Genomic DNA, 15,265 nt, shown 5'->3' on the forward strand with positions numbered 1-15,265 from the left:
CTCTCACCTTCACAGGAGAAGCCGTCCCCCATGAAGCCCTGGCGGCAGACGCAGCGGTAGGAGCCGGGAACGTTCAGACAGTCGGCTCTCAAGCTGCACCCGTGCTCCCAGAAGGCACACTCATCCAGGTCTGCAGGACACGGAGCCCGGAGCCCCCAGGTGTGTGCATTGGGGGGCTGCAGGGAGGCAGACCCTCCGATCTCGGCCCTGACCAGCACCCACCCCCACCCCCGCAGACACCCCTGGGCCCGGCCACCCCCACCCTGCCCCCCACCTGCCCCCGACCTACCTCAGCTGCTCTGCCCAGGCCGCCTGCCCCCAGGCACTCACCGTGGCATGCGAAGCCATCCCCCACCCAGCCTGGCTGGCACCTGCAGCTGAAACTCCCAGGGACGTTGAGGCAGGAAGCGTGACTGTCACAGCTGTGTCCCCCAAGCTCACACTCGTCCACGTCTGCAAGGAGAGGACCCCGGTCGCAAGAAGGGTTGGGACCAGGAGAGGGAAGGCAGACACAGCACCCCTACAAGGCTGGAGCCTAGCAGAGATGGGGCCCCAGGAGCAGAGTGGGGAGATAGTATAGCCTCCTGGGGGAGGGGTGGCCCAGAAAGCCCCGCCCCCCCACCACTCCAGTAGCTTCCACCTTCACCCAGGGCCCAGGAGAAAACCCCCACCCCCAACCCCAAAAAGCATGACTCCCAGCAGCCCTCTGAAGTGGTCTGAGATAGCAGCAGGAGAGGCTCAGGGTAGACCTTAAGCATAACCGTCCTAATGCATATGCCCTCGCTCTGAAAAGCGGGATTTCTCCTAAACCTGAGTTTCCGATCCTCAGGCGAGTCTGAAGTCGGCTTCACCCTTATACCCTCTGCAGTGTCCACCCACTGCCTAAGTGAGCTACTGGGTACTGCGCATTTCTTCACACTACTTCCACTGTTACTCGCCCAAATGTTATTTTACAAGCTAATCTTACGTCAATGACAGTCTCTAAAAAGTCATGGAACTGAGGCTGTCTTGTGACGTATGACTCTCATACCCATTAAAATAAACTGCCTAACTGTATATTTGCGTCCTCCAAAAAGGTCATGCTCCAGCCCTAGTTCCTGGAACCTGCGAACAGCACCTTATTTGGAAATAGGTCTTTGTGTCTTTGTGGATGTAAACCAAGTTAGTTAGGACAGGATCCTCCTGGACTATGGTGGCCCTAATCCAATGGCTGGCATCCTTGTAAGACAGGAATTGGGACCCAGAACCCACGTGAGGACAGAGTGGAGTGACACATTTACAAGCCAAGAAATATGGAGGACTGATAGCCCTGTCACCAGAAGGCCGAAGGGCAGATTCCCACTCTGAGCCCCCGGGAGGGAACCCATCCTGCCCACACACCCTGATTGCAGATTTCTGGCCTCCAGACCGCTCTGGAGAGGAAATACATTTCTGCAGCTGTGAGCCGCCAGGCTTGGAGGAATTTGTTATGGCAGCCCTAGGAACCCTAACCGACGACTGCTGAAATGTTCAGCCCTGTATCACTTAAAGCCATCAGGTTGGCATGCTTTGGGGACACTGCTGTGGACGCCTCGGGGTGCAGAGGTCTCTCTGCAGAGCTGTGTGCTGAGAGGAGCCCCAGCGGCACCTGACTGGGTCCTGTTCCCGCTTTAACACAAGACCCCACCTGTGGAAATCTGGAAGAATGAGGTCTGGCTGTGCTCAGCCCTGAGGGATGGGGCGGCCCCCAGGACCCCTGAGTTGGCTCCTTGGAGCCCCCTGCACCAGCACCACGCCGCCGACCGCCAGCTCACCGGAGCAGCCCGTGGCCCCCTTCCTGATGACGTAACCCCGCTGGCAGTGGCACACAAAGGAACCTTTTGTGTTCTCACAGTCCCCGTGGAGGCAAATGTGGGGGTTCAGGTCACACTCATTCACATCTGTGGGATGACAGGGGAGGGAGCAAGTGAGGGTGGAGGGGATGTGCAAGCGAGCATGGCTCTCGGCCCTGCAGTGCAGGCCCCCCACGTTGAGGCTCTCTTTGCCCAACTCCAGGACGGGGGAAGCTCCTTCTGGTTCCACCACTGGGCGACCAGGAGCATCAAGTCAACATTTCACAGCCCATATTCTGTGGTATGTATCAGGCATGTGTTCCCAAGAGGATGTTGAAGCTGAATGCATTTAGAGCGCATGGAGCTAAGCGAAGCTAGCCAGGTTTTTCTCTTACAGACCTTATCTGAGCCTTTATGCCAATGTGGATCTGTAAGAAGGGGATGGAGAGATAAAGCAGTTCCCTATTTGATCTGATCCGAGGCGCTGAGCACTCCCTCAGACTCCTGCGGTCCAGAAGGCTAAGCTGCTCTGGAGTTGGATACGTCTTTTGGGAGTCACGCTTCTACTTCCTCGAACTTCCCCACTCTGGCCCCAGCTCTGCCCTGATGCGGCACCCAGCACACATCTGCTCCCTGGGCCTCGTGACGCCCTGCAGCCAGGACAGGACAGTGACCATGGCCTGAACATCCCAGGGTCCCCAAGCAGGGCTCAGGTAACACAGTCCAGAGTGCCTTTCCCGTCTTGCTCAGCCTCTTATGCAGAAAACACCTCGGCGTGCAGCAATCTTAACATGTAGCCCTGGGAGCGGGGTGTGAACCTGTGTGTGTATCAGGTACACGGTGAGCGTTGGGTGGACGTGCTTAAAGAACAAGGTTCAGGGCATCTGCTGCTAAGAATCAGACCCCACAGACTCTGGCACATGGCGGTCTGTTCAGGGCACTGGCGGCCATGGGTGGACTGCTGCACTGCTGCAAAGCTGGTCTCCCTCGCCCACGTGTGACAGGGAAGGAGCTTGGTGTCTGTCTTGCCCACATGCCTCCTTGCAGAAGGTCTGTCCTGTGAGTTCAGACCCCCACCCCACAGTCACCCCCACTGTGTGTCACCCCCACTCCACAGTCCCGGCTCCTCACCAATGCATGTCCTTGAGTCCGGCGTGGCCATGAAGCCATCATAGCATAGGCAGTGGTGACCCCCTGGCACGTTGGCACACTGGCCCCCATCGCAGATGTCTGGGTTCTCCGCACACTCATCCACGTCTGGTGGGGGGGGACAGAGGAGGAGGCTGGGCTGTAAGCAGGCAGGGACAGAGGGGGCGCCCCAGGGACCCTGCCACAAGGTCAGTGGCCTGTCCCAGGTCTGGCTGGCTTCACCTGGGCCAGGTGAGGTTGGTTCCCTCATCCCACACACCTGCACACGCCCTCCCGTTGGGCATCAGAGAGTAGCCGTGTCCGCAGCCGCACCGGTAGCTGCCCTCCGTATTTGTGCAGTGTACGTCACACCCACCGTTCCCAGAGCGGCATTCGTTTATGTCTGCGGGGGGCAGGGCAGAGGTGGAGAAGCAGGGCCGAGGGGCAAGGCCGGGCTGGGCATGGGGCTGATGGGGGCAGAGAGGACGAGCCGCTGCGGCTGGGGCCCCCATCAGGACTAGGGGACGGCGGGCTGGCCCCGTGTGTGGCAGGGGGGCGTGGGCTCACCCATGCAGCCCTGGCGGTCAGGTGTGCTCTGGAAGCCAGCATGGCAGGAGCACTGGAAGGCCCCGATGACGTTGACACAGTGGCCGTGGGGACACAGGCTGTCGCTCAGGGAGCACTCATCGACATCTGTGGGGGGAGCATGTGGATGGTGGGGGCCGGGTGTGAGCAGCCGGGTGACAGGGACCCTTCTGCCATCTACATGTCCCTGAGACACTCGGACACACATGCACACCGATGCATTCACACACACACACAAACACACACACACTCAAATACACACTCACATCCCTCTGCCCACTCACAAGACTCACAAACACACCCTATACGCACACATTCACCCTTGGTGGACACACATCCACACCCAGACACACACACCTGACACTCGCGTACCAGTTGCACACTCACCCTCACAGGCAGTGTCCTTGGCCGTCAGCGCATGCCCGGGAGGGCACTGACACTTGTAGCTCCCCTCCACGTTGATGCAGGTACCTCCCCGGCACAGCAGCGGGTCCCGCACACACTCGTCCACGTCTGGGCATGTGGAAGAGAGCAGATGTAAAGACGCTGGCCGGGGTGGCTGTGCTGTGGCTCGTGTGGAAGCTGCTCCCTGCGGTCCCCGGCCTGTCCCCCTGGCTCCACTCATGAGAGCCTGGAGGCTTGGGGCTCAGATGACCCTAGGGAGCAGAGCTTGAGCTGAAAAGAGCAGGGACAAGTGAACCCAGGAAGGAAGCTGGAATTCTCAGGGGAATCAGGGCCACCAGGCTGACGCTCCTGGAGTCACTGAGGGAGCCCCTGAGAAGCAACCCTGTAGGACACAGGGGAAAGGCAAGGTCCAGCCTCGAGGCATCAGTGTGGGGAGCAGGCTGTCCCAACAGCCTCTTCGAACTCATCTCCTTCACTTCCTTCCACCCCTCTGACCCACCCCAGGGCCTTTGCACCTGCTGTTCTCCCTTCAGGCTGATCTTCCAGCCCCTCTGCACCACATAGACTCCCAGTCCCTCAGCCACAACCTCAAGCCCCCGAGCGCAGGACATCCCCGGGGACCACACTCCACCCCTCCACAAAGTGCTTCTCACAGTGACCATTTTGCATTTCTCTGGGGATTAATCTTACTAACGCCTGTCTCCCCATCAGGTCGTGAGCTCAGAGGGACTGGTCATGGGCTAACGAATGAGCTCTTGGCAGTTCCCTCAATAATGGGACACAAAATGTTCGCTGAATGAATAAAAAAAGGAAGGAAGGAAGGAAGGAAGGAAGGAAGGAAGGAAGGAAGGAAAGAAGGAAGGAAGGAAGGAAGGAAGGAAGGAAGGAAGGAAGGAAGGAAGGAAGGAAGGAAGGAAGGGAGGGGAGCTCCTCTCTCCAGGGCCCTTCTCTTCTTCTCCCACTACACCTGCCCTGGGAGAACTCACCCAGACCTTGGTCCCTAGGCCTCAATTCTGCAGGACAGACCTGATGTCCGGCTGCCTTTGGGGACACCACCCCACAGCACCCGGATTTGCTGGGTCTCGGCTTCTCCCCACACTTACCCCTCCAACCCTATCCATCAAAGCAACATCCCCACCACCCCTCCCCTCAGCACCAAGACCCATTGGGGTCCCCCACACAATGGCCCTGCGGTCACCTACCCACGCAGTTCTTCATCAGCATTAAGCCGCTCTCATAGCCACGGAAACATTCGCACTCAAAGCTGCCTGGGGTGTTGACACAGGTGCCCTGGCCGCAGAGGTCAGGGGAGATGTGGCACTCGTCGATGTCTGGGGAGAGAGGGGCAGGGGCCGGCCTCCACATGTGTAGACACTGCGAAGGAGCCTGAGATGCCGAAGTGGGCCAGGGGTCAGGGGTAGGGGGCAGGGGTGAGGTGGGGAGGCAGGGGGCGCAGAGATGCTGTGACTGCACCCCAGACAAGAGCAGGGAGTTTCCTCCCTGGAGGTCACCTTTGTCAGCCCCTCCTTTTACGGTAGGGGTCCCCTAAGGGGCAGAGAGGGCGGCAACCTGCCCTGGGTCACACAGCCGGCTGGCAGGCAGGACAAGACAGGCCCGCGGAACAGGTCTTGACTCCACGTCTGCTTCGAAGCCCCCGTCCCTGCAGGCGCCCCCCCAATCAGTGGTCGAGGCAGGCCCGTACCTGTGCAGTTCCTGCCCTGGGTATCCGGGGCGAAGCCCCCCGCACAGGAGCAGCGGAAGCTGCCCACCGTGTTCCGGCAGGTGCCGTGCACGCAGAGGCTGGGAAACGCCTTGCACTCATTCACATCTGCGGCGCAGGAGCAGAAAACGCTGTCGGTCAAACGCGTCCACTGTCCCTGGGTGTGCTCCCCAGGTTTCACACCTCGAACTGCATGCACACCCTCCGCTCTCCCCCAGACACACTCCCCGCCTCGGGGCCCCGGCTGTGTTGTGCCCTCTCCCCGGCCTCCAGGCTCCCAGCGCCCCAATACACCTTTGTAGAAGGGCCGGCCAGACAGGAAGTCCCGGCTGGCGAAGCCCAGCCCCCGGGGACACAGGCTGGCAAATGCGGGGGACCCGGGCTCTGGGCACGCCTCACACGCGGCCCCCCAGGCGGCCCCCACTGAGCAGCAGCAAACGTCCATCCGGTATTTGCCGGGCAGGGCGGCCCCACACTCGTCCTCATCCCAACGCAGGAAACACGGCTCCAGGCGCATGTCTACACGGAGGGACAGTCATCGGGTCACCCCCTCCCACCTTGCCGTGGTCTCCCTCGGCAGCATCTGTCCGCACCGCCCTCCCCAGCAGGAAGGAGCACGAGGGGAGTGACTGCCTCGTGCTGACACTCGACGTCACCCAACAGTTACATTTTAGTGGCAATAACTTGCCCTGTTAAGGTGCTTGCTAGGTGCCGGGTGCCATTCTAAGCTCCTCAACCCACTTCATCTTCAAAGTAACATCAAGACTCCCTCAGAACAACCTGATGGCAGGGGCACCTGGGTGGCTCAGTGGTTGAGCATCTGCCTTCCGCTCAGGGTCTGATCCCCGGGTCCTGGCATCGAGTCCCACATTGGGCTCCCTGCATGGAGCCTGCTTCTCCCTCTGCCTGTGTCTCTGCCTCTCTCTGTGTGTCTCTCAGGAATAAATAAATAAAATCTTTAAAAAATTTTAAAAAGATGTTAACAGTGGCAAAACCAGGGAGCCCTCATCCAGCGGGGAAAACATCTCAGATCTCTGAGCCTGAGGGGGGAGCCATTCGGAGGGAATGTTGGAGCCCCAGATGCTGAGGGAGATTCCCAGGCATGCTAGGGGTGCCCGGTGAGCAGATCCGCCCCGTGTCAACACTCTCCACTTAACGAGAAGGAATAAATAAAAGTCACAGACACGGGCAGCCTGGGTGGCTCAGCGGTTTAACGCCGTCTCCAGCCCAGGGCCTGATCCTGGAGACCCGGGATTGAGTCCCACATCAGGCTCCCTGCATGGAGCCTGCTTCTCCCTCCGCCTGTCTGTCTCTCTCTCTCTCTCTCTCTCTCTGTCTCTCATGAAGAAATAAATAAAAATCTTTTTAAAAAAAGTCGCAGATGCTGTTTCACAAGCTCTTACTGTTTGCAACGAGCCTCATTAAAGTGAAGTGAAAGGGTGAACCCCCAAAACAAACAAGGCCCTCTTTTGAGACATGTCAGCAAGAAATGAGTGCAGAAGTAGAGAGGGTCCCAGAGGTCTCCCCAAATCCTTTCTGTCCCTAGGAGGGGTCTCCAGGCACTGGGGCAGGGGCAGTGGAGGGAGGGCGAGGTGGCCCCGAGGACTCACCCACGCACAGCCGGCCCGTGGCATCCAGCGTCAGGCCCTCGGGGCACTCACAGCGGAAGGAGCCAGCCGTGTTGAGGCAGCGTCCATTGGGACATACCCCGGGGAAGACCTCGCATTCGTTCACATCTGGGCAGGGTCAGAAAAGGAGACGGTTGTCCTTGGGGAGGCGGGAAGGAACAGTGCCAGCCCCAGAGGCCAGGGAGTCTCGGGCATGACCCGGGTATCAGGGAGGGGGAATCTCTGTCTCGACCTCAAAAGACTTCAGGACCCCGGGCATCCCCCATGGCATGCACCTGTCCGCGTGCAGCTCAGAGGGAGGAGTGAACCACAGAGCGGGACAGGGAGTTACCTTCACAGGTGAGTCCCGTCATGCGGGCAAAGCCACGGGCACAGGCAGGATCTGGGGTTGAGAGAAGCAGAGTAGGCACAGGAGCCACGCTCTCCGTCCAGACCCCCGTCCTCTCAATGGGCGCCCAGGCAACCGCAGTGGCCAAGCCTGGGAGGTCCCCCAGAGCTCACCGGGGGGCTCCCAGGGCATTACCGGGCTTGCAGCGTTCGCAGGGGCTCCCCCAGGCAGCCCCGAGGGTGGCACAGCACTCGGACCGCAGGGAGGCTCCGGGCAGGTTCGCTTCACAGCGGCCATCCTGGACCTTCAGCCAGCATGTGCCCTTGATGTTGTCTGCAGGGGAGGGGGTCACCCGTGTCACCTCCAGCCCCCACCCGTGCGCTGGCCCACAGAGACCCAGCCTTCCCCAGGGCGGGATGTAGGGCTGGGCAGCAGGGGCCCTGCCACTCCGTGGGACTCGGGGCCCTCTCACCTAGGCACATGGTGCCGGAGGGCCCCAGCCGGCTGCCCGGGACGCATTCACAGGCGTAGGAACCGGCCAGGTTCCGACACGCACCATTTACACATGGGTTGGACAGGCACTCGTCGATGTCTGCAAAGACAGCCCCCCACTGGGTCCTGAGCTGTGGAAGGGGGAGCCCCAGCTGACCAGGGCCCCCTCCTCCCCAGGGGCTGTTGGGGTCCAGTGGCGAAAGTTGCACACAGGTGTACACATATATCCACGCGTGTACTTGACCAGACAAGGCATGTGCACGTGGGCCAGGTGGATAGGAGCGGAGTGGGCAGATAGGCACGCACATGTGCTTGCACGGAGTTGTGCTGGGCACCCAAGCAAGCGCGCTGACACACAGGATCCTGTGAGCATGCACACATGGCCGATGTGGGGGGCACAGACACAGTGGGGAGCAGTGACCCTCAAGGGGGTCACAGTATGAGAGAGGGTGAGAGTGAGAGGCAGGAGGGAAGCCCAGGAAGATGGAGGCCTGGATGTGGCCAGGGAGTGGGCAGCAGGCAGCTGCAGGGCCTTGACTGGAACAGGGCCTGAGAGGGACACGTGGGGGACAGAGGTGGCTCAGGAGTAGGGAGCGGTGGGCGTGAGGACGGTGCTGTGGAGAGCCTTGGCCGTCAGGGGAGGGAGAGGTGACAAAAGGCCCGGGCAGAGGTGGAGTCATGCAGAGGCAGCAGGGGTGCCTGAGTGTTGGGGAACAAGGATGTTGCTGCAAAGTGTGTGCGTGCCTGAACACGTGTGTGCGTGTATCCATGGATGTGCAGGCACAAAGGCACAGATGTGTGAATACACATCTAAGTGTGTGGCTGTGAGCTTAAGTGTGAAAATGTGAGAATGTGGGCACACACATTTCTTTGAGAGTGTGCTCCTGAGTGTGTGTGTGACCGTGTAGACATGTCCGTGAGTGTGAATATGGGGGTGTATGTGTGTATTGAGTGAGCACCAATATGTGTAACTGAGTGTCTGATCGTATGCACACACGTGTGAATGGCTGAAGGTCTGAATGGATGAGTAAGTGTGTGACTGTGTGTGGCTGGGAGTATGAGTGGGTAAAGTGTAAGAATAAGTGGGTGTGGGAATGTGGGTATATGTGGGTTTGAGCGCACATGCTGGTGAGTGTGCACAACCGTGTGAGACCAAGTGTGAATAAATCTATGTCCGTGAGTGTGAATGTGTGTTTGAATGAGTATACACACACACGCAACATGCGCAAGCGTCTGCCCATGCAGTACACAGCACGTGCAGTGTGTAAGGGTGTGTGTGTGCATGTAACATGCACTGTGTGTGCACACACAGCATGCATGTGTCTAAGAGTGCAAGTGTGTATGCAGGGTGCAGCATGCATAAGTGCTGGAATGTGTGTGTGCCTGTGCGGGGACAGCACAGGTGTGTCTATGTGCACGCCTGTGAGTGTGCGTGGGACCCTGTACCTTCGCAGGTCTCCATGTCCTGCCGGAAGCTGAAGCCCTGGGGGCAGGAGCAGCTGTAGCTGCCTGGGCTGTTCCGGCACCACCCGTTGTCACACAGGAGGCTATTGCGAGCACACTCGTCCACATCTAGAAGGTGGGGGTGGGAGAGGGGGGTGAGGGCTGTGCAGTGGGGGCGGCCCGTGCACCTGCCGGGGTTCTGCTGGGCACGCTCACCCACACACTCCTTGCCGCCGGCTCCCGCCTCGTAGCCCGGGCTGCACACACAGCGGTAGGTGCCGCGCAGGTTCTCGCACAGGCCGTGGGTGCAGATGTCGGGGTCCAGTGCACACTCGTTGATGTCTGCAGCAGGAAGAGGGTGTAGGCAGGCTGCCGAGGTTCCAGAAGCCGGGTGCCCCCTGGGGCCAGAGCTCAGGCCCAGACCCTGCCCCATTTCCCTCTAAACCCACCATCTGGGCACAGTGGACCTTTGGGGCCATCCTTTGCCGTGGAGTCCATCCTATGTACTGTAGGATGCTGAGCAGCATCCCTGACCTCTACCCATCAGACGCCAACAGTACCCTTCCCAGTTTTTCTCCAGACGTTGCCAAATGCACCTGGATGGGGAGGGTGGCTGCAAAACTGCCCTCAGTTTGGAACCCACGGAATAAAAATTGGTACAGCAGCAACACAGTAAAAATAAGAGCCATCGTAATTGCTAACATTCCATCTTTACTCATCTGATCCTCTAACACCCCTGAAACAGGTCCTCTATGATCCCCACTTTGCAGACAAGGAAGCGGAAGCAGAGAGAGTGAGTTGCCCCAGGTTATTCAAGCAGTAAACAGTGGGACCAGGATTGGAACCCAGGCGTCTGGCTCCAGAACCTGTGCCCTTAACTGGGTGAGAGCGTGGTCGTGCCCACATCTGTCCTCCCCTGATGGCCCAGCAGTCAGTGGAAAATCAACCATCCTAAGTCCTTTTGTTCCCACTCAGGCAGAAAGGCTGATTGTGTGTGTGTGTGTGTGTGTGTATGTGTGTGTGTGTGTGTGTGTTCAGCCAACAAACAAGGAGATGCACACATGGGGAATTTCCTTTCCTTTCAAGTTTCAACTGTACAGATCAGGCAATTTGGGCCGAGACCTGGTGGCCACAGGAGACCAGCCAGGGATCCTACAGTAGGGACTGTCTGGTTGTGGGGGTTGGCGGGGGGAATCAAAAGAATCACAGAAAAAAAAATTAAAAAAAAAAAAGAATCACACAGGTTGCAGAGTGAGTGGGGCCGAAAACGCAGCTCAGGAGGGAAACGGGGCGTGAGAGAAAGCACAGCTTTACACGTCCACCATCTCTAGCTCTACGGGTTGAATGGTGTCCTCCCCAAAGTCGTATGTTAAAGTCCTAACCACGTGGCCTCACGTGGAGATCGGGTCTTTACAGAGGTGATCCTGTTAAAACGAGGTCATTCGGGGAGCCTCCCAACCCATTCTGATACGACGATTGTACACTTGTAAAGGGGGGGAATTTGGACGTACACACACGTGTACACACCGGGAGGGCCCCACGTAACGATGGAGGCGGAAATCGGGAAGACACTTCTACAAGCCGAGGAACACCACCAGAAACTGGAAGAGAAGCAAGGAATGGCTTCTCCCTCGCAGCCTCAGAAGAAACCAACCCTGTCTACACCTTGATCTCAGACTCCGAGCCTCCAGAGCTGCGGAGGAGCACATTTCTGTTGTTGAAGCCTCAGCAAACTGACACAGTGCCCGCCCCCCGCGCCCCCGCAGCCCTCTCCTGACACTGGCTGCCACTCACCTCTACCATCCGCGGTGATGCCCAGACCGCTGCTGCACAGAATCTGGAACTCGGCTAGGGGCGCAGGGACGGGGAGAGGAGCGGTCAGTGGGCATTGCGGAGCCTCGGCCACTCCCAAGGACGTGGCTGGCCCCTTGGTGCTGAGCAAGAGTCTAGGACCAGGAGGATCCCTCCCTCTCCCAGTGCAGAGAGCGATTTTCCACGGTCCTTTCTTGAGGAGAGTCACCAGCGGAGAGATGCCCCCCTACCACCCCATGGGAGCCAAGAGCCCTGTCCCTTCCCACCCCCAGGGTGATGAGCTGGAGGGTGTACAGGACAAAAAAGGCAGGTAAGGCCAGGCAGCAGGACGCTCACCAGAGTTCTTGGCAGGACACGGCAGGCAGGGCTCCCCAAATCCGTGGTCTGGGCTAGCACAGCAGCACTCGGATTTGGTGACCGCGCCAGGGAAGGGGCGGGCGCAGGAGCCCAGCTCCAGGGCTCCATAGCAGGTGCTGCGCACGTGGGTGTCCACGCACACTCGGCCGTCCGCGCCCACGGCCAGCCCCCCCAGGCAGTGGCAGCGAAAGGAGCCTTCGGTGTTGGTGCAGTGGCCGTTCACGCAGATGCCCGGAGTCTGGCACTCATCGATGTCTGGGTGCGGCAGGACACAGGGGCTGTGCAAAAGGTCCCAGTGCCACCACCCCCGCCCCTCCCCTCCCTGCCCATCACCGTCCCTTCCATCCCACCGTCCTGTCCAGCCTCTGGCCTCACCCACGCAGTAGCGGCCACTGGGTGCCAGCAGGAAGCCGGATTTGCAGAGACACGTGAAGCTGCCGTCCTCGTTGATGCACACCCCGTTGGTGCACATGGTGGTGGTGGCACACTCGTTGTGATCTAGAGACACCGGAGAGGCTGGATCCCATTCCGGCCCCTTGCTGGGCCAGCCCTGCCTGCAGACCAGCCCCTCCCTCTCACTTCTACAGGGCGCAGCAGAGCGAGGGGCCAGGACCACCTCCATTTAAAACAAAGAAAAGGGGAAACCAGCTGGCAAGAAGATAGTCTAACTGAAAGGAAGTGGTAGGGCGCAGAAATGAGTATCAAAATATCAGTTTTGCACTAAAAGGTCTGCACCCAAAGGAGTAAAAGAAATGAATGAATGAATGAATGAATGAGGGGCATCTGGCTGGCTCAGCAGTTGAGCATCTGCCTTGGGCTCAGGGCGTGATCCCGGGGTCCTGGGATTGAGTCCCGCATCGGGCTCCCCGTGGGAAGCCTGTTTCTCCCTCTGCCTGTGTCTCTCATGAATAAATAAATAAAATCTTAAAGAAAAAAAAGAAATGAATGAATGAATGATGCACATAAAAATCTGTACATGAATGTCCATGGCGAGATTCTCCATAATCGCGAAAAGTGGAAACAGCCCAAACGTCCATCGGCTGAGGAGTGAGGAAACAAGATGTGGCCCTCCAGCCACCGTCGGGGAGTCCTCGGCCACCAACAGGGGCGAGGTGTCCACACATGTCTTACGGTGGAAGACCCCAAACCCCGCAGGGAGCCTGAGAGGTCACCCCCACCCCCGTGGTCCTGATCCTCCTACACACTCGGCCACATTCTCGCTGTCCTGTGACAGTTCCCAGGACGGGCTTAGGTCCCGGGTCAGACAGCTCTTGCTGGGATTCATGGCATGAACTCGGGGGGTGGGGTTCGGGGGGAAATGAAGGAGTGAGTCCCGCCAACGAAGCCCCAGAAGATCTCAGGCAGGTGGGCTGGCTTCAGGAGAAGGAGCAGAGGCTTCATCTTCGGGAGGGGAGTGGGTGATGCCGCAGCAGAGACGGGCAAGGTGGGCCTCAGCCACTGGGGCGCCCCCCCCCCCGCTCCCTGCACGCCCCCCCCAACTCACCCACACAGTTCTTGCCGCCGGGGCCGAGCTCGAAGCCCGCATTGCAGACACACCGGAAGCTGCCCTCGGTGTTGGCGCAGCGGCCGTGATGGCAGAGGCTGCTGCCCACGAGGCACTCGTCCACGTCTGTGGCGGGGGGACGAGGGCAGTGGGTCGGGGGGGATTCAGGCCGCGGATCCCGGCCAGGCAGCCCGGCGTCCCCCCTCTCGGATGCACAGCCATACCCACGCACTCCTGCTTGGCGGGCGTCGCCTGGAAGCCGTCGTGGCACCGGCAGTGGTAGGAGCCAGGTGTGTTGACGCAGTCTCCGTGGTGGCAGGGACTGCTGGCACATTCGTCCACGTCTGTGGGCAGAGGACCCTGAGCCCCCGCCCGGCAGGTGCAGGTGCGGCCCCCGCGGCCCCGCCCACCGCCCTGCTCACCGATGCACTCCCCCCGAACGTCCTGAGTGTAGCCCGCGTTACACTCGCAGCGGTAGCTAGAAGGGGTGGGCAGGCAGCGGCCGTTGAGACACAGATTGGTGAAGTGTCTGCAGATGTCGATGGTCTGGTTCAAGGTGGCTGTGCCTGAGCGCGGGGACAACAGATGCACCTGAGCGGAGGCCTTACCTCTGCATTGCAACTCCCATTCTGAGGCTGGAACCCTGCCCACTTCAGCCTGGAGTCCTGCCCTAGAGCTGCAGATGCCCACATTGGCTGAGACCCCACTGTGGGCCCAGAGAAGCCCAGCCCCTCACCACGGGGTGAGACCTCCACCCCCCAGCACCAGGCCCCTACCTGAGGCCCAAATCCCTGACTTTGAGACCCAGATCCCAAATCTAGCCCCATCCCCAGACCACTGTCAGTACCTTCATCTCTGCTGCCCAGGCCAGGGCCCCCACTCCAAAGCCCTGACCCTCCCTCTGAGGCCTGGACCCCCTCACTCAGGTCATGGATCCCTCCTTCCGAGTCCCAGGCCTCACCAATGTGGGCATTGCCGATGCCCAGGCTGGGAACACCACGCCCATTGGAGCCATGGGGGCTGTGCCGAGCGGGCCCAGGGCCAGGACCCACACCATTGGACCCAAAGCCAGGGAGTCCAGGGAAGGGGCCAGGGTAGGAGGGGGGCAGCAGCGGGAGCCCCTGCACACACAGTCGCTGGAACTCATCTGCAAGGAAGCAGGGTTTGAGGCCAGGCCCTCCGTCATGCCCAGGACCCCTCCTCTGGGAGTTCTGGGGGGCAGAGGAGGGCAGGGGCAATCCCAGGCCACTCACCAGAGCCCCGCAGAGGACACGGCTCAGGGGCTGGGCCAGCCGCCCAGCACCTGCCCCGGTCACAGCAGCACTGCCTCTGAGTGTAATGGCCAGCGAGGTCTCCAGCACAGCGGCCCACAATCAGTGTAGAGAAGCAGGTGCCAGCCCGGTGGTCTGCGACAGGGAGGGGAAGGATCAGTTACCAGACCTGGGTCCAAATCCCAGCTCCACCAACACTGGCGGCAAGGAATCCTGTGCCTCAGTTTCCCCATCTGTTGGAATGCGAATGCTCAGAGCATTCACCTCAGCTCGAAAGAATGTTGCCAAGATAAAGAAAAAAAAAAAAAGTGAAGCACACGATGTCTGGGACATGGCCCGTTCTCAGGGAGAATGATCCCAGGGAGATAGATTTGGGCTCATTCCAACACTTATGGCTGGCATTGGTAGTAAGCTCCCTGTCACTCTGGGCATTCAACCACACTTAGGAAGACCCCTTGGTTTTGGGGGCTGCCCTGGAGGGAGATCAGGCTGGACGCTCAAGCAAGGACACTAGTATCTGTAGCTATGTGCCCCCATCTGCCAGCCCTGGGCATTTGGGGACACCTAAGAGGCTGTGAATTTGAGGAGAGGGCCAAGGAGCAGACGGCTGGATTGATGACTACAGTCCCCGGGAATTGAGGCAGAGGCTCCCCAGATACAAGAACCACGGACACCCCTCCACATCCCACTCTGCTCTTGCGGCTAACAGCTTGATGCAGTGATCAGATTTCTCAGGCTCAAAGAGTGTATTTTTAGCTTAAAAACGCACAAATCTTGGCCA

At 59.6% G+C, this 15,265-nt stretch overlaps 2 protein-coding genes across 3 annotated transcripts in view; one reads left to right on the forward strand and one right to left on the reverse strand.

Moving 5' to 3' along the window:
- Positions 1–15,265, reverse strand: part of FBN3 (fibrillin 3) — a 52,920-nt gene that overhangs the window by 31,795 nt on the left and 5,860 nt on the right. For both annotated transcript variants that reach the window (XM_049097620.1, XM_035703309.2), the window contains 24 exons: positions 14,467–14,619; positions 14,175–14,360; positions 13,636–13,779; positions 13,438–13,557; positions 13,214–13,339; positions 12,085–12,207; positions 11,689–11,964; positions 11,335–11,388; positions 9,757–9,882; positions 9,544–9,669; positions 8,078–8,197; positions 7,801–7,938; positions 7,609–7,659; positions 7,260–7,385; positions 5,944–6,168; positions 5,632–5,757; positions 5,132–5,260; positions 3,912–4,037; positions 3,507–3,632; positions 3,220–3,342; positions 2,943–3,068; positions 1,794–1,919; positions 331–453; positions 8–130 (listed from right to left, as the gene is read on the reverse strand). In XM_049097620.1, coding sequence (XP_048953577.1) covers positions 8–130; positions 331–453; positions 1,794–1,919; positions 2,943–3,068; positions 3,220–3,342; positions 3,507–3,632; positions 3,912–4,037; positions 5,132–5,260; positions 5,632–5,757; positions 5,944–6,168; positions 7,260–7,385; positions 7,609–7,659; positions 7,801–7,938; positions 8,078–8,197; positions 9,544–9,669; positions 9,757–9,882; positions 11,335–11,388; positions 11,689–11,964; positions 12,085–12,207; positions 13,214–13,339; positions 13,438–13,557; positions 13,636–13,779; positions 14,175–14,360; positions 14,467–14,619 — 3,222 coding nt within the window. The remainder of the gene's footprint in view (positions 1–7; positions 131–330; positions 454–1,793; positions 1,920–2,942; positions 3,069–3,219; positions 3,343–3,506; positions 3,633–3,911; positions 4,038–5,131; positions 5,261–5,631; positions 5,758–5,943; positions 6,169–7,259; positions 7,386–7,608; positions 7,660–7,800; positions 7,939–8,077; positions 8,198–9,543; positions 9,670–9,756; positions 9,883–11,334; positions 11,389–11,688; positions 11,965–12,084; positions 12,208–13,213; positions 13,340–13,437; positions 13,558–13,635; positions 13,780–14,174; positions 14,361–14,466; positions 14,620–15,265) is intronic.
- HNRNPM (heterogeneous nuclear ribonucleoprotein M) overlaps positions 1,959–15,265 on the forward strand; it is a 277,045-nt gene continuing 263,738 nt past the window's right edge. Inside the window, exon 1 of the mRNA XM_049097609.1 lies at positions 1,959–1,966. The gene's annotated coding sequence lies outside the window, so the exon portion shown is untranslated. The remainder of the gene's footprint in view (positions 1,967–15,265) is intronic.

Source organism: Canis lupus, chromosome 20 (assembly GCF_003254725.2).
Source record: "Canis lupus dingo isolate Sandy chromosome 20, ASM325472v2, whole genome shotgun sequence".
In the NCBI taxonomy this organism is placed as follows: domain Eukaryota; kingdom Metazoa; phylum Chordata; class Mammalia; order Carnivora; family Canidae; genus Canis; species Canis lupus.